Source organism: Mycteria americana, chromosome 4 (genome assembly GCF_035582795.1).
Source record: "Mycteria americana isolate JAX WOST 10 ecotype Jacksonville Zoo and Gardens chromosome 4, USCA_MyAme_1.0, whole genome shotgun sequence".
Taxonomy (NCBI): domain Eukaryota; kingdom Metazoa; phylum Chordata; class Aves; order Ciconiiformes; family Ciconiidae; genus Mycteria; species Mycteria americana.
In genome coordinates, this window is record NC_134368.1 from 86554255 (window position 1) to 86580429 (window position 26175).

At 39.6% G+C, this 26175-nt stretch overlaps 1 protein-coding gene across 3 annotated transcripts in view; it reads left to right on the forward strand.

Moving 5' to 3' along the window:
* The first annotated feature begins 1272 nt into the window (after window positions 1–1272).
* Window positions 1273–26175, forward strand: part of SEC24D (SEC24 homolog D, COPII component) — a 57476-nt gene continuing 32573 nt past the window's right edge. Inside the window, exons 1-8 of one of the 3 annotated variants that reach the window (XM_075501184.1) lie at window positions 1273–1397; window positions 4329–4523; window positions 6468–6594; window positions 8677–8825; window positions 10913–11182; window positions 11975–12096; window positions 15647–15758; window positions 17104–17231. In XM_075501184.1, the coding sequence (XP_075357299.1) occupies window positions 4373–4523; window positions 6468–6594; window positions 8677–8825; window positions 10913–11182; window positions 11975–12096; window positions 15647–15758; window positions 17104–17231 (1059 nt within the window). In that variant the 5' untranslated portion in view covers window positions 1273–1397; window positions 4329–4372. Of the gene's footprint in view, window positions 1457–1557; window positions 1580–4328; window positions 4524–6467; window positions 6595–8676; window positions 8826–10912; window positions 11183–11974; window positions 12097–15646; window positions 15759–17103; window positions 17232–26175 lie in introns of those variants that run through there. The other 2 variants (XM_075501186.1, XM_075501187.1) reach the window with 2 other exon arrangements.

Below are 26175 nucleotides of genomic sequence, written 5' to 3' on the forward strand. Positions count from 1 at the left end.
AGTCGCTGATACTCTGCAGCCAAAACCACATCCAGCTTAACTGATGCTTGTCACCTCGTGGACTAAATTTTCCATTCTGATTAGGCAGTTGTAAGAGATCGGAAAGGTTTTAGATTTTCTCTGACATATCCAACAGTATTGGCTCTGATAACGTAGAAAACCAGCTTATGTTATTTGGTGGTGAATCCGGCTATAGCAAGAACGAAGACAGGTCAAGACTTGTTCTTGCCCGCTTCGTGTTGCTTGCTGAGGCTTCTTGCGAGTCTTTCATGTAAAGGATGCCCATGTACCTTCATTTTGACGTCTGTTTCAAAGGCACTGGGATTTTTTTCAGAATTATTTTGTATAGTAATGAATGCTTTTAACAGTCTTGTCTGAGGTACCCATTACTGAGATTTAGCACCATGTAAAACTGTTCACTACTTTCAAAAGCTTTATTAAGGTTGTAGAACAAACACTCAAAGGGTAAGAAAGTCTATGAAGCCTGAACTCCAGATGCATATGAATTAGGAAGCTGTCTTTGAGTGATGACTTTTTTTCTTGTTGCTAATCCTCCACCACTTTCCCTTTTTTTTAACACCACAATGAATGTTTGTTTTTTGACTGGGAGGAACAGTCACTTTACCAATACACCTTTCTCCTGTTACTCCCATGTTTCTACTTTGTTAATTAGAAAAACATTGACTCTATCCTGTAACCGAGGTAGTATTTTTAAATGTACTTGAACAGTAACTAAAACCAGAGTATGCAAACAGGTAAAGTACCTGTATCATATTTCACTCTAGATATTCAGGTGGCCTAATTTTACGTATCTATAAATATTGCCACAGATAAAAATGTATTTTTAAAGCACATATCAGATAAAGTATCATATTTTTAGGACATTTCCTAAAAAATGTAAAGATCAATTTCACCCCTAACACAGAAGGAAAAATGAATTGATGGTAACGGTTACAAGCTGCACGCACTGTGCGTGTGGGTTTCTAGTCGATCTAATCAAGCTGCTCCGTATCTCTCTCTTTGGGACTCCACTTCAGTCCCACGGTCCCCGCCGCGAGCTTTGTTCCGAGCCCCTCATCGTTTCTGCGACCCCTTCCCCCGCACGGGCGGGCAGCGGCGACGCGGCTCTTCCCCGTCGCGTTAGGTTGCAGTGGTGGTGGCTCCATCGCGGTGGCTTTCCCGCGAGGCCGTGGGCCCACCCCGCCGGGCCACTGCGGCTGCCGCTCCCCCCTCCCCGCCGCCCTTCGCTCTCTCCTCACGCTCCCCGTGAGGGCACGGCGTCGCTGCCGGCAGTGCGCAGGCGCCGCCGGCGGGGCCGGGCGCGCTCCCGGGCGGCGCTGGGGGGGGGGGGGGGGGGCGGTGGCGCGCGGGCAGGCTCAGACGTGGCAGTTGGATGGGTGAGTGTCCCCGAGCGGAGGCGCGCGCGGGCAGGCGGGGGGCTGCGCGCGGCCCCCAGGTAACGGTCCTAACGGCCTCCCCGGGCTCTCGGCCCGCCGCCACAGTCTGTGGGGCCGGGCGGCGGGAGGCTTCTGCGGGCATGGCGGGGGGGATCGGGCCCTGCCGGCGGGGCAGCGCCCGGGTGAGCAGCCGCGGGGGGCGGCGGGCGGCGGAGTCGCGGCCGTGCCCCGCCGGGCGGGGGACCGCCATCAGAGGCAGCCGGAGGGGCGGTGGGAGAGGGCAGGGGCTCTGGGCGCCCAGCAGCAGCGGGAAGTCGGGGGAGCTGCAGCCTACCTGCGCGGAGCCGGGGAGCCCACGCGAGCCCCCGAGCGCCGGGGGACAGGCACGGGCACCCCCGGCGTGCCGCCTTGCTCCTGCCGCGGGCAGGCAGACGAGTCCTGGTGGAGTGGGGCGATAGCGCCGGCTGAGTAGTGAGCCCTGTTGCGGTGTTATAGTGGCTTAAAATTCTTAGTTAAGGGGGACAGAAATGTGAACTGTTTGCAGGTTTTGCACTGGAGTAAATTTAAGCTTATGCTTTCATAGCTGATTCCAAAATGTGTTATTAAAAAAAAGTACAAAATGTAATGCCTGTAGCTGTATTCCATTCTGTGTGTATGTGTGTGTGGAGATATGTGCACACCCCTCAAGGATTATTTCTCAAATTGAGATTGCAGTGTGCTCTAGGAAGGGACAGCACCTCTTCTGAGATGGTATGTTACCAAGCACAGTGACTCTGAAGAAATATAAAGTTAATAGTTCTTCAGTTAGCCGAGAATGTGATCCTCTATTTTTGATTCCGTTATCCTACTTCTACATGCACATAGTGGAGTTTTGTATCTTCACAGAGATATCAGTGCAGTAGAGCATTGCATAGGTACAGCAGTCCTCTGGGAAAAAAAAAAGATGACAACCTATTCTGTAATAAAGGTAAATTAAATCGTGGAGAAGTGCTTGTGTTAGTGTTGTTCCTCAGGCTGGGTGGTGTAAGGTAAACTAGTGTTAAGAGACACAGGGAGAAAAAATTTTCATGTCCTTCTGTGTGGTGACACTTGTAGTAAACAAACCCAGGGCAAGATCTGGGTTTAGCAGATCCTGTGACCTTTCTTGTGCAATTTCCAGAGTGAAGCTGTATGTCTCTTTTCAGAACCTGATCACTAAAACCTTAGGTGATCAGTTTCTATTGATACTTTGGATGTTGCCTCCAAACTGTTTTCATCATGTGTTGGTATATATGCATATCTTGAGAAGGGATTAAGTATGCTCAATGTTAAATAGAATCCGGAACTGTTCGATATACTTATATTATTTTGCTTATGGTTAGAGTTCCTGTCTCTCTTCAGCACAACCTCTGCGTGTTTATACTGTCTGTGGGAAGTTTGACGTGGCAAGATTTTTTTTGTGTGTGAGTGAGCAAGCTGTGGAGGAAGTCGTTTCCCCTGGATGCTGTCGCAGCTGAAGGTGTGGCTGTTGCAGCTGCCTCAAAGTGAAAATCTTCCTTTATATATATATAAAATATATATATATGTCTATGCCACTGTGTAGATAATTTAGTGCTGACTTACTGTCTTTTGGAGCAACTAAAGCTCGCAGTGCCACGTCTTTTCTGATGGGGGTGGGGGAGGGAAGAAAGTATGGCTGGCAGCACGAAGCCTCTCTGTTTAAACACTTTTTTTCTTCTCCCCGTGTTTACCTTGTTAACTAAGAAATAGAAGACAACTCCCTAAGATTACCGATCTGAAGCACTTTAATACTGCAACGGAGAAATCTTATGCTACATTGAGGAGTGTGGTGTAGAGGGTTACACTGGTAATGTGTGAGGAGGACTAGGCCCTGTACCCAGCTCAAAGTGATTTCTTCTCTGACGTGGAAGATTAGTAAAACTGTTGCAGTTTTTTTTAGAAATGTGTGTTTAATGTTGGAAGCCTAGAGCTGGGTTTTCTGATAGGGACAGCTTTTCTCTACTGACATGTGCCAGCGGAGCATGAATTTATCTGTTGTGTTCTTGGTGCTGCGTGTAATTTTGAGGTGCCTTTGTGTGTGCGTCTGGAGCACAATTCCTGATCTGCTTTCATCCAGTTTGCATACTCAAAGATCACTCCATGGCTCAAGCCTAGGAATGTGAAGTATAGGTGGTTGGGAAAGTTATTTCAAAGGAACGTTTAACATCTAAAATGCTAGTTTATATCATGTATCTTTAGTTCTTTGGGGATGCTTGACCTATGTACTTGGGACTCTGCAGAAGTAGTAAGTGCTCATTCAGGGTTCGGATCCTCAGCATTTCTCAAGACAGTTTTAATTTGGGCATCAAGAAACTTAGTGGAATTCTATTTTTGTTAAATTCAATATGAAGTCAAAATAAAAAAATCTCTCTTACATGGAAAAGAGAAGGCTAGCTATCACGGCTGCAAAGCGTACAACTTCAATAACTTTTCAAATCCCTTGGTGGCAAGGGCACTGTATCTGAAAACTAGTCTTACAAAATGCAATCATCTGGTTTAGTAATGCAGAATTCTTCAGATTTTCTAGTTCTAGTCTTAAATGATTGCAATTATCAGGATACTCTTTCCTGAAAGTTTCCTAAAAGTCTCTGTTATCCTGCTTAACAAAATCTGACTGCAAGAAAGAAATTAAATGTCTTGTGAATGCTCTCATCATTAGAAAACTTTTTCTGGATTGCTTTTAATCAAATTCTGGGGTTTGGGGTTTTCTTTTCTTTAACAATAGAATCAAGATGTGAAAGCGAAGGGGAAAACTGCCTGGTAATAGCAAGGACAACAAGGTCCTTTCTTGCCCTCAGATGTGTCTTTTTTCTTTTTGGGAACACAGTTCACAGCCTTTTAAAACACACAAAGACTGAAGAGTAGTAGCAGGTGTTGCTTTCTCTTTTGCAGATTCTTAAAGAGGACCTGATACTTGGAATGAGAATATTGCCATCATGAGTCAACAAGGCTATGTTGCAGCTCCTCCATATTCCCAATCCCAGCCAGGAATAGGAGGGTTTTCTGCAGGTTTTGGACCACCTAATTCTTCACTTCATTATGGGCATTACGGGGACCCTAACTCCTCATACTCAGCACCTCAACCAGGTATGAAATTGGCTTAAAATGTGTTTTCAGAGTCTACTTTTCTATGAAGGCATTTTGCATCTCTTTTTCTTACTTGTGTCAGCACAAAATGCTCCATTTTACACTGCTTCTGCGCCAGGATTCTGCACTAGCTTCGTCTGTGTTATTGTTGATGCTCCGATGTTGGTGTAACATGAGTGTGTGAATTCCATTGTTCAGGAAGCAATAAGCACCAGTGGTTAATGCTGTATTATGAGTAATACCTAATACAGACAAAGGGGCATTTTCTGGGAATAGAGAAATGTTTCTCAACCTATGTGTGTTAATGGCAAGCAAGCTCTTGGAAATGGGTTGTATTGCTCACAATAGGACCCCTGTCCTACTGAATTCTTGAGCTTGCCTGTGAGTTGGTGTTCTACTTAAGCTTGCTTAGTAGGTGATGTATTTGGATAATGAGTGGTAAGTAGAGCCCATCTGCTTTCTAACCGCTCAGGAGACAGTCGCTTTCTATGAGGAAGGGCACCTTGGGTACAAGCAAATTACTAGCAAAGGGGATATTTGCTTCATTTCTACCAGCATAATCATGCTACGCATAATGTAATTGACATCCAACAGATAAACATGACTGTCTCTCCTTCGCTTTTCATTAATTTTAACTTACTGATATGTGGCTTCAGCTCTTTCAAGAAGTACAATATATGAGTATATGGTGGCTGAAGCTTAAAAAACCCCATAATTTGAGAGCATGGAATTTAAGCCTGTTTTGCTGTATGTAAGTCATGCTGGTCTAATTTCAGTAGAGTCAAAGTGGGCATGCTAGACTGGTGAATTGGGGCTGTGGAAGATATCCAAAGGGTAAGGTTTGCTCTTCCCCCTGTAAATCTACTGATATACATAGCCAAGATAGGGAGATGGCAAGAGGGACCATCTCAATATTTTGCCTGATGTCACAGGGGGAAATTAGTTAAAATAGTGAAGATGTCTCAAGTATTTGCTAAAGTATCTAGAAAAAAGTATTTCTTAAAAATTTTAATAACATTTAGATTATAAGTTACATTAAATTTAATGTTGGAAATGGTGGAGTAGGGTAATGACAGAACTAAGTATCTGTAAAGACAGAACAAGTATATTGACGTTTTTAAAATATTCTGTGGTGTCCTTGATTTTTGTGTTATCATGAAAACAGAAAAAAGGAGTTGTTTTACCCAGTTTCTCTAAAACTTCTTATTAAAGACAGCAGGAGTTGTGTTATCTTAATCCAGAAGAACTACTTCTGGTAATTGGCTTATTGGGATACTTGGGAAAAATACCGGTTTTGATACCAAACAAATTTTTGATGTTAGAGTAATTTAAAGGGAAATAATTCAAGAAATACAGGTTGAAGAGCTGTTTATTCAGCACTGCTGTTTACAGAAATTATAATCTCTTCACAGTCATGTTCTAGATCTGAATTAAGAACCATTTTTAGCAGAGGTTTAGAGGTTCTACATATGGAGGCTTTTTTTTTTTTCTTTTTTTAAAGGTTGTTCCAAGTTTTCTTTCTGACCGTGGTCTCCGAAATCAAAGGGACCTCTTGCTTCTACATATAAAGATAACTGGGTGACAGGGAATTACCAGTATCCCAAATTGAATTGCAGGGTCTGTTCATTCTTGCTTCTTTCTTACTATCCCTCTTGGGTTCTTTTGCCGGAAAGTTACCGATTACTATTTGCTCCCTTTTTACTATCTGGTTGTCTTCATATCTGCTTCTATACCTGACCAAAAATCTGTCCTTTCTTATGGAATCACAGAACGGCTGAGTTTGGAAGGGACCTCTGGAGGTCATCTGGTCCAACCCCCCCCATGCAAGCAGGGCCACCTAGTGCCGGTATTCTTACTGCTAGAGCAGGGCCATACACTTGTATTTCTTGGTGATCTTGTGCTTTCTTACAGGGTTCTTACATAAAAGTACTTCTTCTTTTGCAGGTGCATCGAAATCAACTGTGCCTTTTGGATCTTTGGCTCCTGTTGGACCTCCACCCCCTGGTACACGTCAATTCAGCCAGACCAACTTCCAAAATGGGCCCAGTACACCAGGGCAGCAGCCACATAGGTGACTTTCAAGAATTAATACGTGAGATCTAAGCTATTTGAGCTCTGTTACCTCTCTTTGGCTGCTTCATTGACATTTAAGTATGGCATCCATTTTATCTTCAGCAGTTCTGACTTACTCCAATTCTGAAACTATCTTCTAGTTTGGTTCCTTGTGATGTTAAACTGCCAGATCATACAGTGTGATCTGTAATCTCATTAAGTTCCATTTTACAGCAAGTCAGGTCTTTATCATGCATTGTTTGGTTTATTTTTAATTATTCTTTCTTCTTGATCTTAGACCCATTGCTTCAAAGCAGTAGTAAGGTGTTATAAGTGCTGTTTGATACAGAAGTTGCTTTTTTTTTTTTTGTTCACTTTCTGATGTCTTAATTCTCCTTTGTTGTGAGGTACCAAGCAGGTGTTATTTACAAATTAATAGTTGCCAGTGAGTTTTGACTGGAAGCTGGTGCGTGTCTCGGTATCTGTACTTCCCCCCCACCTTGTTAGGATGTCTTTGCTTCATTGTTTTGGGATCACGGCCAAAGCTCCATAGGGTACTTTAAAGACATTTTATAATGCAGTTTTGTTCTACCCTCTCAGATGAATGACTGCTACTCTTTCGCTTAGATCTGAGGTTGATTATGAAGAGTTTATTTGAAGTGCTGTTGTCCAGCCGCCAGGGCTTACAGGAAGAAGTGAAGGAGATAGGAGTGGGGAAGGGAGAAAATAGGGACAGGTGGAAGCTGTAAAAAGAAATCTTGGAAAAATGATCATATGAAGGGATAGCCAAGCTTTATTACACAGTGCTTATATTGCAGGTAGTTATAAATGGGTAGATATGCTTAGCTCTTTTATTTCATCTGTCAAATGTTAATTATTTTGCCTACCTCCCAGGAGTGGCAAAATTTGTTTGTGTACCTATAGCTTTTTTAGTTTTAGTGAACTTGACATTATTTAACAGTGTTCTTGTTTTAGTTGTTTGAAGTCTTAATCTGCTTCTGTGCTTTTTAGTTGTTGTATAGTTATTTGTGTTCAAATTAAGCCATGTATATGTTTTATTAGGCATCAAAATAGGGAAGCCTATTTGTTGCCTGTGTGTTATCACTGTGTAATGGAGGACCCAAAGAGACTGGTGATGAATTGTAAAAGACAATGTACTAATGCATAGGGAGAAGTGGTTGTTGTCCTGAAGATGTGAAAACATGGTGAACAGGTTGACATGACCAACCCAGCAAAATACTGATTCTCTTTCCTAGCTTCCAGTCATTGCCCTGACAGCTGCACATCTACTGTTTTTTACCTGTTCTTGTTTTATTCCCAAATTGCTGAGAGCTGCTATTCTCGGCCAGGAAATTTCCACATCAAAATTTCAAGGAAAGTGAATTCTATTTCTCTTGATATAGCTAGGCCCCTCCTCAGTTTTAGAAGTGGTCATAGGAAAATCAGTATAGATCTTTGGCAGATAGCCTGAGATCTTATTTTTCCAGAGTGAAATAGTCTGGTAGAAAATATCTTTATAAGCCACATATGTGTTACCTCTTTCTTTTCTTTAGTTGTTTTTCTTGCATTCATATTTTTCCATATCTGATAATCATGAAGCAGTTATTTCCCTACCTGCATCTTCTTTTTATCTCTACTACAGGGAACTCCTTAACAGTTTCTCACTTCATTTTCCTCTCTTCACAGATTTCTGTCCTAATCTTCTTCACCCATGCCCAGTAGGTGATCTTCCTTTATAAGCATGGAAAGGGGATGGAGTGATGAGAGATGTTCAGAAGCTTGTGTTTCTTAATCTTCAAACTTTCATGTAGTTATAACCACTCTCTCTTTGCCATGGCATACTTGCTCTTCTTTGTTTCTAACAAGTATGCAAACAAACGTGTCTTTTTTTTTTTTTTTTTTAAACAAGCGTGCATTCTCTCTCTGCTTCATGACTATTTTAATACGAGTATATGTTTTCTGAGCAGAACGTGAGCAAGCTCTCTTAAGAGTTTGTCTGTCATAATTGTTTTAGCACCACCCTTGAGAAGGTATGAGACCTTCTAGAATTATGATTGGTTGATGTAATTTTTTGCATAACTGCACTAATTTTTCCCTTTAGGTTTCAAGGCCCTCCACCTCCAAGCAATACAGGACCTTCCTATCCTCCCTACAGTCATCAGTCACAACCAGCCTACCCAAATACTGCATCCACTTCATCTACAGCACAACTTGCTAACCAGCTCAACAACATGCAGATAAATAGCTATGGTAATAGTTTTATCTGATCTGACTGACTTTTTCTCAGTTAAAGCTATTAAGACTATGGTAATTAGAAACTTATTGAACTTCTATATAAACAGAAAATGAAATCTTTGACCACTATAATTTGTTCAAGTTCTTAGATTTTTTTTTTTTGTTTAATCTCATCCTGTTCCTTAAATCGATATTCTTGTGTTAATTCTGAATTGATGTTTGATGAACCTTCCATAAAAGTCAGCTATCTTATCAGTTACTTCTCAAACTTCTTGGTGATCCTGTCAGTAACAGCCAAGGCATGAGCAATAATATGCAGACAGGGTTTCATTTTTCTCAGCTTTTTAGAGTTCCTCTCTGTTTTGAAACTATCTTATTCTTTTTTGTCCAAATCTTATAGTTTAGTTTTTCATCTCATTTTATTTGGATTTATTTTGAGGTTAAAACATCTCAAACCTAAGCCATGAGGTAAAGATGTGATCATGTGATTCTTCCATGTAAATTACTTCCCACCACTAATTTTCTGTTTGGTTATATCTGCTTTTCCTGAGTATTTCCTGGTGAAATTTACCATTTCATTTAAAAAGAGTGGAATTTATTTAGCATCTTGTTTTGCTGAGGCCAGTGTGTTTAGGACGATGAATTTTTTAAATGAGGATCACTTTGGTGGTTGATATGTTTGTAAGATGTGTAAAGGTGAACTTTTCAGTTCAGGCTGCACTGATACCATATCACTGTTCCTACCTTGGCTTTATGAGTTGCTGATTTGACTTGAATGAAACCTGCATAACTACCATGGGTCTGACCCTCTGTTTATACAATTGCTTGTGAAAACTTACACCTTCTTCCCCTTAGAAAAATTAGTTTAGACTCAAATTCAGCCTTGATGTACTGAACTGCAAGTGCACAGTTAACTCAGACCTTTTCATACAGAATGAAGTGTGGCCCAGCACCTCTAGAGCACTTCATATATAGCAACTCATAGTATTTAGAGCAAAATTTTTTTTTTTCTTCCTGCCTTCATTATATTGCCTTCAGCAATAATTATGTAAAATATAATATTTTTGCTTATAGTGTTACATGCTGGAAGGTTGAGATACCCTTCAGACCACTGAAGACATAGATTCTTTACAACTCTGCCTCTGTGTTGGGTTTTGTTCTTCTGATTTTTCCTTAGCTGTAAGGCTAAGTAGGTGTAACTTGACAGAGTGCAGAAATTCACAGCTTGTAAAGCTACTGGAGTGATGTTTGTACCAGCTGAGAATCTGAACTTGTGTTTTGCATGTGAAATTTTGTTTTCAGTTAACATGTCTAACAGAAGATGGTTTCAATATTTGTATATTAACACATTGGTCCTTTTGCTCCAAACCTAATTTTGGTTATTTTTTTACCTTTCTTGAAAATTATTTTGCCATAGGTCTTTGGGGAGAAATTTGACTAAAAAAATGTAGGTTTTGTAAAGTAATAAGTATTTACAGATTGTAAGTCTCAAAAACCCCCTATTTCCAGGGTCTGCTTAATTCTAATTGGAATCTGGGTCTTATAAACAGCAAACTATTCCTCACCAGTGTGTACAAAATAATTCCCGCGTTTCACCTTTTAGCATCAAAACCAGAAGATAGTTGTAAACCAGATAAAATGAGTGGATTTCTCTTCCATCGAACCTGTCATGGTGAAATGCAAATAGCAGACTAACAAAAACATGTCACATAAGAGAAATTGATTATTAAGCAAAAAGAGTGTTGTTTCACATTATGAAATTAAATATTATTTCAAAAGCAAATAATGATTCATGTGTATTCTAATCAAGAATTGTCAAAGGCTGGCTTCCCTCTCTCTTTCCCCATCCACCCCAGCTGCAGGGTTTTATTGAAAATAGAGTCAAAAGAAGTAAGATCGAATGTCTGAATCAGTTCAGACTTAAACTATGAGGTCAGATTTGTTATGTGAGCAGGCATTCAGAATCCCCATAATGCAGCATTGTCAGTATGGGGTACAATATTGCCTATCTGTTGTAAATGTATTGAGCAAAAATAGAACACCTTCCACACAGAGTTAGCAGGTTATCATTTTTGACTCAACTGACATAGTTTCTTGCTCAGGTCCTGGCACTACTCCGAGCTCTCGCATGTCTTCTGGACATCCGGCATCTTTTCAGGGTCCACAACTACCACCACCAACCCAGCAGCAAATCACTTTACCGCCTGGATCACAAGTTCCCCCACCAGCAAATAATGTTAATGGCCTTTGTGGTCAACCATCATTGCCTCCTATGGCCAGACAAGATGGAATCCCTGGACCTGTCCCCCCAAATCCTAACTTGCAACAGCTTTCAGGACAGCCTCCAGGGCCTGGATATCATCCTCAGCAAGGTAAGGAAGGATGTTTGTTATGTAATTGAAAACGAAATATGCATGGAGAATCACTGGTGGAACTGCGACTGTTCACGGTTGATGTTCTGCTGGCTTGGAAAAACGAAAGTTTGATCTTCTTTTTGTAGAATGGAAAGATTTGCATTGTCAGTCAGTACATTCAAGGCAGGCTATGCTTTTGCTCAGAAGTTTAGCACTCTGTTGAGACTGTAACAAGAAAAAGGAGATTAATTTGGACCAGGAACAGAATTACTTGGTTAGTAATGGGCAAAGGCACAACATAGTACAGAAAGTTTTTCTTATATTCTTAAAGGTATAGGTTGCTCTCTGTCTTACAGTACTGTCTGTCATGAGCAGCTTTCAAAAATGCTTTACTGTAGCAATAAAGAATTGTAACTGAACACAATTATTTCACCTGACATAGGTAAAACAGTTATTTTGACCACTAAAAAGCCACCTAACTAGACCAATTCGCATTGACTGATGTTAGGGGAGAGATTCTCACTCATGTAATGTCCTGGTTTCAGTAGCTGTGGTAATCTCTAATAACCATCCTACTTGACATATACCTGAAAACTTTGGCTCCAAAGTTGTCACACCTAGTCTTATGCTTACCTTTAAAACACAGACTTCTTGAGCCAAAGTAATCCATTTCTTTTACTTGCTGAAAACAGAAGGGAAGGAGAAGTTGCATTTAGCTGAGTAAGAATGAATTGTATGACAAAAGCTGATGCTAAAAATTGATAATGCAACTTAAATACTTTAAATGAATTGTCATTTGTAACTCTGCAGCAAACTATGGTCCTCAGATGGCAGGATCTCAACTGTCTTATCCTGGTGCTTTTCCTGGGGGTCCAGCACAGCTCCCAGGTCCACAGCAGAAGAAGCTTGATCCTGACTCTATTCCAAGCCCAGTAAGTAATGTGGCACTAATTTTTTATAAAAGTAAATTTGTGCTGCATTTTAGATAAAGTAATGACAATGCTAATATTATATTTATTTTAGTTGGTGGGGTTTTTTTGTAACATAAAATTGCACTTAACGTGGCTTGGTTCACAAAATGCGTTCCAATCTTTGCAGTTTCTTAATTACATGCAATTTTGTACTCAGTGCTGTCAGTTTTGGATAAATTAGTGCATAACGTTAGTTTTAGTACTGAAGAGGCTTCATAACTTTATCTAACATGGGACATACTCATAGCTCCAAATACTTTAATAGAAATTCTCAACAGGATTCTTAGTATGACAGTGAGCAGTACTGAAGGATTACTTGCATTCACTGCAGCTAAACACCTTTCCTTTTCACTCCGGAAAATTTGAAGGCTTAAACTGAGTAACAGATAGACACCTAAAGTAGGATTTGTGCAGAATACAGGTACGTGAACTCTAAAACTGCAATCCTGGAAATGCTGAGAAGTCCCATGCTCGAAAGCCACCTCACCATTTGATTTCAGGAGTTTCCCAGGCAACTAGAATTATTTGCCTGAGCATCCTTCCAGTTGCTGCAGTCTTGTAAGGATTTCCGTAGCTTGGAATATACTTAATGCTTAAGCTTTGTACAGGTTGAAGAGGCTCAGCTGTTGAAGCATGCCTGAACATGCACTGGTGGGACAGTGTCTCTTCTTGTTAGAATGGTGTTAGAGAAGGAGAAAACAAGGTTACGGTTTTGTCCATCTTTCTTAAATAAAGTAGTCTAATTGTTACCCAAAGGAATAGCTAGTCAGATGCAGGCTGCATTTAACTTCTTTATTGAGAACAGCTGATTGAAATAGAGGGAGGAAATATGCTGAACTCATGGGGAAAACACATTCTGATGCACACACTTATGCTGGTTCTGGCAATCGTCCAGACAGGTCAAATGTCCTCAGAGAGTCAGGATTCTTGAAGTAGGCTGTGTCCTGCAGCTTTGACGTAGAACTTTCTACTTCAAAAAATGGATTAGCCACCACACTGTAAGCTAGTCTGGGTGACGGAATCCTCCACTTCTCTGCTGAGGCAGTATTGCTGTACAAGAAAGAATTTGTGTTCCACTGAGATGAGGGAAAAGCATTTGTGTAAAAGCCTGACAGTGTCTAGTAGGGAGCAGCCCTGCTTCCTTAAATTGGGATATTCTTTTGTCCTTCTAGAAAAGATTATTTGTTTTACGCAGTGATGGTTGTGATGTAAAATCCCCAGAATTTTGGAAAAATGCTTGTTGATAATCACTTAGAGGTTAATGTAACAACTGCAATTGCCTCTGTTAAAGGCAATTTTCAAGTTAAATGTAACGGAAAACCATTTTGTAAAACTTGAAGTGAGTGTCTGTATAATTAACAAATGCCCTTAATAGGTCAGTCATTCCTAGTGTTTCAGTATGGTGCTTTTTACATAAGAAGGATAAAATGGTCTTGTCTAATTAAAAAAAAAAAGGGTGGGGGAGAAGGTCTGGCATGAAAGCATGAACTGATGTCTTGTTTCAATTACTCATGTAGAATAAACAGCCTTGACTATGACAGCGATGTTAAAATAGGTTGAAAGGTTTGTTGAAGCAGCACAGAGAGGATCAAAATGACATGTTTAAAAGAAACATGATCTGGGTCAATGTCTGTAAAGGGCAAAAAGCTAATTCAGAGTGAGGAATAAGTATGACCATGTGTATTTCTCTTGTTATATTTATATTGTATAATTACAGTAGTGTTGCCAGATAAATTTACTTCTTATCTGTAGCCATTGTTGATTTATATTTTTCTTATGTATGTTAGAGGTTGATACGTGCTCTGACAACATCTGTGAAAACTAGCATCTGGGCTTTGTCAACAATTATTTCCAAGAACAATGATATATTTAGGTTGGTTAACTGCAGAATACCATGGTACATTGATCCTTTGCAGAACTAAGTCTGAAAGTGGTTTGCTTTCTTCAGCCAGTGGACCTTTTTAGAGCAAAACCTTTTTCCTTCTAATGCAAGAGTTAGCAATAAGTATACAAGCCAAGGAGGCAGGGAAAAGTAATCAAGCAGAAGTTATAACAAGCTCTCTGAGGAATGTATTGTATGTTTAAATTGCAATACAAAAATTTTATTGGGGGGAAAGAAAAAGTTACAGGCCCCAGATTATTTCCAGTGTGTTAGGAAATACCTCTTGGACAATGATCAATAGACTCTGTGCAACTAATTTTGTTTTTCTTCTCTGTTTGCTTTCCAACGGAGGCTTCTGAACTTCCCTAGCTATTATTAGAAATTCATGTGCAGTATAAAGGTACAATTCCATGGGATACCAGCAGCAGTGGCAAAGCCAGCTTCAGAAATTCCCTGTCTCATTCCTCTTGCCTCTCACAGCTGTTTGGCTACACTCTAAACCAGATTGCTGAAAAGATAGCTTCTTTGAGGGAAGAGGAGGAATAATGGTATCATCTCAGTGATCTGGTTTATGGTGTGGAACAAAATACAGCTTTATGTAACTTCAGTTATATCCTGAAAAATATCAAACTTAAACAGGTGTGAGGGACTGTGCAGAAGTGACAAGGGAGGAAGTGTATGGGAAAGGAATTTGTTCAATAGTAAAGCCAGCTTCATGAGCGTTTCATGACGTTGCATTGTAAATTGCTATAAACTAGGCTTCAACCAGAGTACATCTGTACGTGATCAGAGCTGTCTTATTTTACTAAGAGTTTTCTATGATTGCTCTCCTTTACTTTCTTTCTAGGAGGAAGCTCACAACATGGTAGTCTGACCTAGAGAATGAAAACCCTGAGCTCCAGTGTTGAAATACTGCCTAGTGGCCAACAAGGCTTTTCTCAGGAGTTTAAATTGCTGCTTTCTAAATGGCAGTGCTGAAATATAGCTCAGCTAGGAAGGTGATCTACTATGTAGATTATTGTTTATTTCTTAACTACGCTGTGCATGGAGCCTAGTCAGGAGGAATGAGGGCTAACCCCTCCCACAGTTGCAATCTGATCAATTACCTGTACGTTCATTTATGAAGAACAGCAGCTGGCATAACTATGGTCATACAAAAGATAACCTGGTATATATGGCATCTGAGTAAGGTGATGCCTTACTTGCACTTCAGTTTGATCTGGGAGAATGGAAGGCCAGATTCAGTAACAAGGACTTATTTACACCATCGCTCTCCTCAATTTGCTGGCTAGCCTCTCTTGAAAAGGTCTGTCCTCCTAGCAGTCAGTATACTTACTCTAAAAAACTCATTTGTTCACTGTATATAGGTCTTATCCACCCCAATGTGTAGCGTTACCCCTGAGTTCCAACAGGCAACTGCAGTTGTAAATGAGTTATACTGCTCAGCTATGTGTATAGTTTTCTAGTTGTTGAGTGTCCCGGAAGCCTGTATTGTGATAGGTTTTTAGCACCTCTGTATGAGACAATGTTGATAGTGTTGCTTGGTGTAGATATTAGCATAACTGTTTAGGAATGTAACTGAATGCATGGCTTACCTTTCTCATACTGTTCTTGCTTCTTATTCATCAGATTCAAGTAATTGAAAATGATAAAGCTTCTAGGGGAGGGCAGATCTATGCCACAAACACAAGAGGACAGGTTCCTCCTCTTGTCACCACAGACTGCGTAATCCAAGACCAAGGTAACTGTCCTTGTTACTGATTTGGGAGTCTCTCTAGGTGAAATCAAACATAATTTAAAAAAAAAAAAAAAAGAAAGACTAAATTCTCAAATTTCTCATCTGAAAATGGTGCTCCTCACTCTAAATTGGACATGAAATGGGAAATTCCCTTTAAAGAAAAAAAAGGGGTGGGAGTTGAATTCTTACGCCTTGGATTAACACCTCCTCTACCCTTCCTGACCTTTAAAATAATACGAATAGTTCAGACAACTTTCCTTTTTAACTTAAAATTTTTCAAGGTTTTAAATTTCAAGTTGAAAATCCTTTTTGGATTCTTCTGAAATTTTAAAAGATGGACGCTAGAAGAAGCAATGAGACTAGCACTGTTTTAAGATACAAATTTTGGAAAATTCTATTCAAGCGATAGGGCAGCATACAAGCTGTCTAGTTGACTGAATTTTTTCCTTTGGCCAGTGTATCTGCCTTTGCCTCTGCCTAGAGCCTGGAAGTACAATATTCCATGTGCTGCTCTTGATAGCAGACTTGATATTTTAATACAGCTTAAACTGATGGTATCGTTTAGTCCAGCATTAATTCATCAGCGCTTGGATAAACTGTATAAAATGTACAAACACGTCAAGATTTTTTGGCATTATCTGAGAATGGGGTAATGCAGTTCTGATGAACAAAGAAATTCCTTTCAAGAAACTGAGCAGACCTGCAGCTTGATGGTTGAAAAAGGAGCATAAGGAAGCTGATTTCTGAGCTGTTGCCTTTCAGTGCTCTTGTCTGCAGTGCACAGCACAGTTTCTCATTGAGGGAACTGAGAGCTAAGCGTGCGACAAGAAGTGGTGTGGTGATTTTAGCACACTGTATTTTGCAAGATAAATGAGCATGGTGATGTTAACACAGATACACTATTTTCTGAATCGGAGCTAGCTCATTAGAGCAGTCTTAACAGTAGGTATCAGTCTTCAGCATTTCTTTATATACAGTGTTGACATTTCCACTGGGGATTTCACCCATATTATTTTCTTTTAAGATCTTAGATATGATATGTTTCAAGCTAATCTCTATTGAGATTCTTACTACAAATAATTGTGGGGTTTTACTCGATATGTTTAAATCTCTGCTTTAAACTCAAACAGCAAGAAAAGATTTACCCACAGGGAGGGGCAATGGGCTGACGTATAAAGAGGAGAGATGGGCAGAAGCTTGCATGGGAGGGAAGAAAAGCATGTATTTAAATTTAGCACATGCACTTGTTGCTTTATGTTGTTGTTTTGATTTTTCTGGTTTGTGTTTGGGACAGGCGGGTTCCTTTTAACAGCCTTTCATTCTGCATGTGCTATGTTGGGTGTTCTAGGCCACGCCAGCCCTCGTTATATCCGATGTACTACCTACTGCTTCCCATCGTCTTCAGATATGGCCAAACAGGCTCGCATTCCACTGGCAGCTGTCATCCAGCCTTTTGCTATTGTTCCACCAAATGAGGTAAGGACTAACCGAGTATTAGTCCTATGTGGTTTTGTCTCCTAAATATTACAGACTTGTTCTTCTCTGATTGGGATGTGGGTGAGGGTGTTTTACCTCTGTGAAGGAGTAAGACAGTAAAGAGATGGCAGAAGACTATGAGATGCACTTGGGTCACGACACAACTTCAAGGGATAAAAATCTTTGTTTAGAAAAGGTACAAGAGTGACGACCGTGTAATCTGAACCACTAAGTTCCTGGTGTTCCCCCAACTGCCTCTAGTTTATGTCAGCTTTGTCAGTTGCTTGCTCTGCTGGAGCTCCATAGGTCTAAGCAAAGACATTAAAAGAGGACGATTACAAACTGTGTCAAGTTAATTTTAAGATGTGGACAGTTACTTTCAAAGAATGGCATTTCTCCATTTAGTTCTTTACAAAATAATTTAATTTCACTACAGACTGAGAAGATAATGGTATTTTCTACTTGGATGAGCTGAGTCATAGAAAGAAGACAAATGTAACCGCCCATTTTTGGCACTCATTTGGAGGTACTAACCTAGTCAGTTCCTTTTCTCACATTACCATCTCTAATAGCCCTTCGTATTCCAAACATATCCCTAGTTCTTCTGCAAAGTATTTCTGCAGGTTGGCAGTATCCTGTGGTCTTAAGACAGTTACCCAGTTTTCCTGGCATCCCCAAAGGATTTTATCAGTAGCGGGGATAAAACCAGTTTTAAAGCACAGCATTAGCTGCATCATCTGTAGGATCATCTTTCTTGTTCTTCAACTCCTGCCCCCTGCATTGCACAGCTTCTAAATTCTGCAACAAAGGTCTGCAGAATGCATTTCATTTTCATGTGCTGCACTAATTTACTTTCAGAGCACTGTTTGCTGGGAAAAAACCAGGGTTTTCATGAAAGTTGTAGTATGTGATTGTGTCTTCAAAAACTCCTCATAAAATGCATGCACAGAAAAGCCTAATTGAAGTTGCAAAGACTTTCAGTGCTTGGTTTTGCAGTCTTTGATTTTTCTTTAACTTTGTTTTATTACTTGTAAATTCTTAGAGTTTTTTTGAAAAATATGTTGGAAAAAAACAGATGTTGTTCTTTATCAGGATGGATAACTTCCAATCCAACAGACCTCTGTAGTTTGAATTAAGAGTATTATTTTAGCAGGGTAGTATGTAGTTATCTTCTCTGTGGTCCACAGGGAAATAGGATGTATTACTTATGGTTCTGCAGATACTGAGTCTCACCATTTGTCTGCTAGACAGCAATTTGGGGTTTCATTCCAATTCTTGAGGGGAATGTACAGACTTGGCTTGTTGCCTCCCTGCATTTTCTCCTAGGTGAAACTCCTGCTGTTGCTTTTCCACCCCTTCACTTTACCAGCCAACTTTTACTCTTTACTACCCTTTATCCCTGTTCCTGTGCCCAGGTGGCACTTACCGATTCTGCTTTCATGTTGGCTCCTCATTTATGCATCTTTCACTTTCAGTCTGCCTGTTGTCATTTATGTTCCCCATGCATGGCTTCCCTGTCTCCTGCATAGTGTTTGGATAGGGTGATCAATGACTTGTTGAAATCCAATCTCTTCTGCATACGTAAATTAGCAGTATGTACAAACACTTGTACTTGGCCAAGTTCAGGAGGGTTTTCCCAGGGTTGGCAAAAAGATGTACTCGGTCACCTACCCGTTCTGAAGTGTTGGTGCTCTCAAGCTGTTGGAAAGGTCAGTGGAATTCATTACTCTGTAAAGACCAGTGTATTTTTCCTGAGCCTCTTTCTTGGAGGAGGCTAAAAAAACTCTGAAAAATGTCTCTCAAAATTGGCAAAAGTCCAGCATGGAAAATTTTAGTCTGAACAATTATAGCTTGGTAAAGTTGTAAGAACCAAAGAGATGGTGTTACAGTAGGAAGCACTGGGTTGTCTTAGCTGAGGCAGTTTTTCCAAGGCTTGCCTGTGCCCTTTGTCTTCACTGCTGCTGCCAAAATAAGATCTTGCTCTTAAGATCTTCTAATAAAAATGGTCTTCCATATGGGATTTATAATGACTTTAATTCTGAAAAGCCACTTAATTTGAAAGAACTGGGCTTTTTATAGAGGTAAAATACATTCAGGGGCTTATGTGTGTTTCTGAATTTCCTAGTATGGTGCATTCTGCCTGGAACTAGTGACTGCAAGGCCCAGAATGTTCTTCATTTCAGAATATCTAGCCTATCTTATGGATAGTGCCTTTTAACAATGCCTACAGGTGATGCTCATCACATGTTACAGGGCTCAGTACAAAGTGGGAATCTGTCTAATCTCTTTATCTCTTGATAAACAGCATGTTGTACATAGTTACTATTTAAAATAATGATTTTTTTTCTTCTAGCCTTTTAATTAATAGTTTCCCTTCATTCATCTTTGTTGCAGCTTCAGCTGCAGATAGTCTCTATTTCTGCTGTTTCTAATATACTCCGTGTTAGCACCTAGAGAATTTCGGTTCTGTTTCTTTTTGAAGGAGGGGGAGGAAGAGCAATGGCTACAAGGGTTTAGTGGACCATGGATGTGAAATGGCCACAAATGGTTTGTGGAGCTGGTAATATGGTTAGGAACAGCTGAGAAACTGACCTATCTCACTTGAACTGGAAGGACTTCAGCAAATCTACACAGTATACATAATCCGTTATGATGCATATTACATAGACCATGCCTTTCTGTGTTAGCAAAGCCATGTTTAAAAAGCTATGGGCTATCAGGGTCACTCAAGTGACTAATAGACTTATGAGTGTTCCATAAATATAATTCTTAATTGGTATTTTGCTTTGATCATCACTTACAGTTGAGGAGAAATTTAAAATAGTATGTAAAATATACTTACATTTTCAGTGGTCTGTTGCCATAGAATTTATGTCTGTCTGTCTTTTCTTTTTCTGTGCCATTATGGTACTAAGAGAGTTAGAAACAAAGGAAGAAACTTACCTTGCTCCCGTTTCCATATAATATCAGGATTCAGTGCAGTCTTCAGATGGCTTGTTCTTCCTTTCTGGATGCCAATCCTGAGTGTGGATTTTGATTCATTGAGAGGATTGTTTTTTGCATTGATGAAGCATTATGTTCTGTCCAGGTGACCTAAATGATATCAAGAGAACTGCGGATCATATTTTTTCCTATCGATGCTTTGTTTGGCACTGTGTAATCTGAACTGCAGAAAAAATTTACTAAAAGAGCAATGAAACAGCCAAGTCTGCTGACACTGATAGAATTAGACGTGTACGAGAGGGAGAGCACAATTGTACAGACCTTATTTTCTTTCTTAATTGAACACATTTGCCATTTTGGTGGATGACTTGTAAATTGTGTTACATGTTGGTACCAATTGGAGCATTGTGCACTCTGATTAGTGTTTCTTGCTGAGTTAAGACTTCGACCAGCAGAGCAAAGTGTTGAGCTGTTCTTGGCTGTGCAGGCAGTGGGAAGGAGTGCCTGAGAGATTCTTCATCTAAAACAACTGGATAGGAGGGAGTAGGAAAAGGTAATTGGGGTCCCAGAGTTGACAGAGATTTGTGTGTAATGGAGATGATAGCCATCACTTTGCTGTCAAATCTGTTTTGTTCCTGTTACTCATTGACAAGGAGATCCTGTGAGAAATTCTGTTTGAAGTTTCCTGTAGCTTCTGGAGGTTAGCAGCATTTTGTTCTTCCAATTAGATATTTTTCATTTGTCTCTCCTTTCAGATTTTACTCTGAAGAATCAATAGTGCTCCAGCTGACAGAGCCTGGAACACTCCCTGAAGTTTTGGAATTAATGTCTGTAACGAATTAAAAAAAAAAAAAAAAAGCTGTCAATTGCATTTGTAGAAACAGTAGTCAACTGGAGATTGAGCTTTGAGGATTTGTTTCCTTAGAATAAGAACACAGGGAGATGGAGATAAAAGATCCTTGGAGCTTTCAAATAAAAAGTTTAGGTCCAGTGTCTTAACAGTAGTTGTCTCAGAAATACTCTTTCAGTTTGAAGGTCCAACCTGGAAAAAGAGAGTTTGGGATGTCAGCATGTCTGAAAGGCAGATTTAAGTTCATTAGTCACTGTGGATTCTTTTGGGGAAACTGGAGTGTCTACACACAGGGGCTGGTGTCCCATCTCCAAAAGTGAAGTGGGAACGTTAGCATACAAAGCAAATAAAATTTTTTTTTAACTAAGATCTGGGAAAAATCTGTCAGGAGCTGAGAGATACACAAACTTGAACAGAGGCATCTTTTGAAGACGTGTACAACAGGTATCTCCGTTTCCAGTAAAGAATGGGATATGAATTATCCCTGTGGGAGAAAATAAGAACACAAAGTAAAATCATTATGGTGCTAGATAAGGATGTTAAGTGAAAAGATCTCATGCATGTCTTTGAGTAAGTGTAATGTGGTTTTATTTTGGGGGGAACCCCAAAACAAACAGGGTTTGTCCCGCAGTGAGAAAGAACAAATTCAGAACTACAGAAATGTGGTGGAATGAAAAAATGAAGATGCTTTGCTTTATACCCTGCTAAAAACTCCCCAGGCACTTGAGACCCAGTGGAGTAATACTGTATCTCAGAAGCTCCACATAGCATCTAGGAGTCTGGTGGAAATTCTGAGTTGAGAGGACACAAGGCCAACATAAGTGAATACAAAGCAAGCCATAAAAATATACCAATACCAGTTGCAGTAGGCTGCAATATTGGTCTTCACATCGAGAGAGGAAAGCTCAACTCCACAACAATTTGTAGTTGAAAGAGTGAGAAAGGTCTAATGCAGCTAAGATGCAGGATTTCAGGTGCTCACAAATGAAAATGTTCTAGAGAAGCTATTATCAACATTTAAATAGTAAAACTGGCCACACTGAAGAAAAGTTCACAAAGGAGGCTTTACTTCAGTAATGTTAAATCACAAGTGTGAGTGAATTTAAAATGTAAGTAGACACCATTCAACAGAGATCATTGTAGGGTTGTGTTTGATATCCCAAGAGCAGCTAAGTTGGCAACGCTTGGCATATAGGCACTGAGCTTCAGAAGAGCAGAGCAAGTGAAATGGATTTATTCAGAAAAGCCCTCAAGTCGAAAGTTAGAAGGGCAAAATCCATGAAGGGCACACAGTCTCTCAAAGATTACTACAAAAAATCTACAGCCAATCTAGAACATTATAAACTAGCGAACATTACATGTATGCTATATATCATTTGAAACAAAGGCTGTTAAAACATTCATGCCTTACCCCCACACACACCCAGTGTCTTAACAGCTCTAGACATTTCTGAATCTTATCTTTACCAAGTCCTTATTTATTATTTCTCAAAAATAGCCGTTCATTTTCACTCTCCTGATTTGGATGATCTAAGGAAAGTATTTATTTGTTATAGATTGAGAATACGGTATCATTGTTTGACAGAACTTATTTTTAGTCCACCAGTGCTTTAGCAACAGTCTATAAAAATAAACTAGCTCTCACAGTTATCATCATAGACTAAGCCCTACATGAATTTGTTTTGGAGAGGTATGAATGTTTCCAGAGCCTGAATAAACCTTGTGATCTTGATATAATGTTTAATACTCCTTGCTAACAAAAGGTAGTTAAAAAAGTATTCCATGTTGTAAAAGCAAATATAAACAACTCCAAATAATTAGGTATAGTTTTAAATATTTAGGTATCTAAATTACCTTCTTCTTTGCTCCTTAGTAGTTTTGTGTTGTAATTCTCTACCATGTTCTTTCCTATTTATTTGAATTTTTTTTTTTTTAGAAATATTCATTGGTGGGAATTTAATATTTAACTTTTCATTTTCTCCTCAGTTAATTAACTTGTTAAAAGATAAAACTGGAGTGGAATTACTTCTCAGAAATGCTGGTGTTCATGAGTTAGAGGCCATTTAACCTTTTCAGAATAGTGAACTTTGATGATAAGTGCAGCTGAGCTGTTTGGAAAGCCATGGTTTTTACAGGGATGATAGTGTCGTTTCCTAGGTAGAGTTGTAAGGTTAGCAGAAGCTACAAATTGAGTGAGGTGAATAACTACCACATGATGCAATGTTATAAATATTTTTTTTGTTTCAAGAACAAAGTCAAGTACCAGAGTGTGGATTTTCTTTTAGACCCCAAGTCTGCTCCTTTGGGTTTTAAATAAGTCGTTCAAATGTTAAATAAATGTGAAGAATTAGGGAAATCCCCACACTCTTGCAATCTACCCTGGGCTCAGTGGGGACTCGGGTGCTGCTGTCTGTATTCTGTAGCTAGTAAGAAGGGTGAGCAGGCTGTAGCTTTAGTTTGAAGCATATTTTTATATAGGCACGTACATTTATTAGTGGTTATGTGCTCATGCAGAACTTTGGTTTGAGGAGAGTGAGGAATGTTTAGTTTGCAGGCAATACAAAACAATTCCAACTAAACATCTTAGTGACTGGTCCTTTCTATTAGGGATGTGTTAAAAAGCACAGACTGCAGAACAGATCCTTGAGGTGCTTGCTGATGACATCTACCCACTCCAAAAAGCCGTCATTTTTATTTTACTCTTTGATTTCTGTCTTTTATTTAGTTACTTATTCAGAAGAAGCCCTTCCCCCATATTGCATGAGAGCTTAACTAATTTAAGAGCTTTTGATGAGGCATTGTATCAAAAGACTTTTTTCAAAAGGAATACATTATATCAACTAGGTCATGCTTATCTGCATGGTGGCTGACTCTTAACAGAACTCAATAGATCTATGTGTCACGACATCCCTCTGCAAGAGCTACATCAGCTCTTCCTCTGTATATCCTATTTATCTGTGTGTCTTTTTACGTTCTCTTCCATTGTAGTATCTACCAATTTGCGTTCTGTGGAAGTAGGACTTGCTGGTCTGTAGTTCTGGGATCACCCAGAAGTTCTTTGTAAAGTTTCTTTTTGTATTGCTGCCTTCTTTCCTTTTGGGCGCTGAAGCTTATTTAAGCAATTGGTTTTATGTACAGTTCAGCAACTTCACACTGTGAGTCTTTTTAGACAGGAATTGCATGGTTAGACAGTGAAAATTGTCCATACTACTAGTAAGTTTTTTTTAAACTATCAAAAGATGATAGTTTTAAGAAAAGTTTCTGAAGAAAAGGTTCTGAGAGAGAGATTGCCGACAGTTTTGCCCTGCTGTCTTTTTTGAAATGTCTCACCCTTCTCAGCGTTGGCTTGTAACTTTGTAATCCCCATTTGTACTTGGGACTTGATGTGAGATTCCTCTTCATATTCACAACTACTGGAAATGAAATGTCAAAGCTTATTGAATGTTTAATGACCTTTTTCCTTTGTGTAGACTTCATATGACCCTTTACATCTAGGTTATTCAAAATTGCTTCATATCTGTTGACAAGACTGACTTCTCTCCAGTGTAGGTAACAAAAGCTTCTTCCTTTTGAATGAGTACTCCACAGTAAAAACAGCAGCTGTTGACCAGTGAGGAGATAATATTTTGCTATCTCTGAATTCTAAGTGGGACAGATTGCTTTGCATGCTCAGCAGTTGTGGTCTCTGGATTGTTCAAGATCCAGCAGAGAATGGTTTTGTCAATGTCTTTGGGGCACACTATCAAAATAATCTGTGCTAGTTGTCATGTTTTTCTAAAACACGATGAGAATAGAAGCCCTGCACATGTGGTATAACTAAATAGTTAGGACACTTAGTCTGATGACATTGAAATGTTGACCACCAAGCTATTTGCCCGTTTGTACAGAAGAGTTCATTGCCTCTTTTTAAACTTCCACAGGTGGAAGTCAGTGGACCAGAAAGAGAGCACATGCACCAATACCACACTGTAGATGACAGCTAGGCCAGTTAGTTTTGGGATAGGGCCATGCTACCAGACATTCCTCCTTGTTCTAGGAACGCCTTGGTATTTTTACAACCAATCCGTTGCCGAGCTGTTTGGAATAATCAGTCCATATAGAGACTGTCCAGGTAGCATAAACTTGTATCCTGAACTCATTGCTGTATGCCACACTGGTAAGTGTGAGCCTAAGTACTACTATTTCTTCCATGTTCCAGGTATTAAAATAAAAAGTTCCAAAGCATCCTTGTTGATGCCCTCATTTGGGAGAGAACTGTGAGACTCTGGTCTCATAGTTCTGAGTCTGCCAGGACTATGGAGCAGGATGGGTATTTGATAGTCTTTGTTGCTCTGTCACTGCTATTTTATTTTAATTTTTTCAACTAGCTAGGGCCACGTTAATGTCTGGGGTTTTTGCATAGCTCCTCTGGGATGCCTCACTCTCCCATGCATGGTAAGGAGAGCCCAGAACTTTCAGGCATCTCCAGGTGGCTCACCCAGAAAGTTTTATATCACTCTGGAGGCCAGTGCCTGTAAGCTAGGTTTCACAATGCCTAATTTAGAGGTGCACAAACCCTGTATTAGATGAGGCTTTATTTATGGAGTATGCCCGGTGCTAGTCTGCATTAGGTAGTAAAGCATTTGGAATTTGATTGCTTCCCAAGGCTTCATCTCTAGGAGAAATTTGTTAGCCTGTTGGGCTGTAACTACACTCTCTAACTAGAATGAACTTTCAGAGACAAATCTAGCAAAGGCTTTGGCAGCAGAGCTTTTCCTAATTCAAGTGAATTTCCTGATTTGGTTTTTTCTGCTTTTTTATTTTTAGTGTACCTTTTAAAATACTCTTAAAGTGTACTCTTTAAAAATACAAAATACTTCTGTAGTATGTTGTTCCATGCACCATTGCTGTTATGGTAAGGAGGTAATTCTGAAAGAGACGGGGACAGTGACTTGAAAATTTGACATTTGTATAAACCTTATTCATATTGTAATCAGAGTTCCTGATTAATTTTTTACAAATTTGAAATTTAGACTGGGGAAAAAATGCCTTTATAAAGATGTTGTAATTAGTTTCTGATAAGTTGGAGACTGTCTGTTCTTCAGAACAGTGATGGCAGAAGAAAAACCTGAGCAAGCAACGGTACATACAGAAGGGAAATAAAAAGTAACA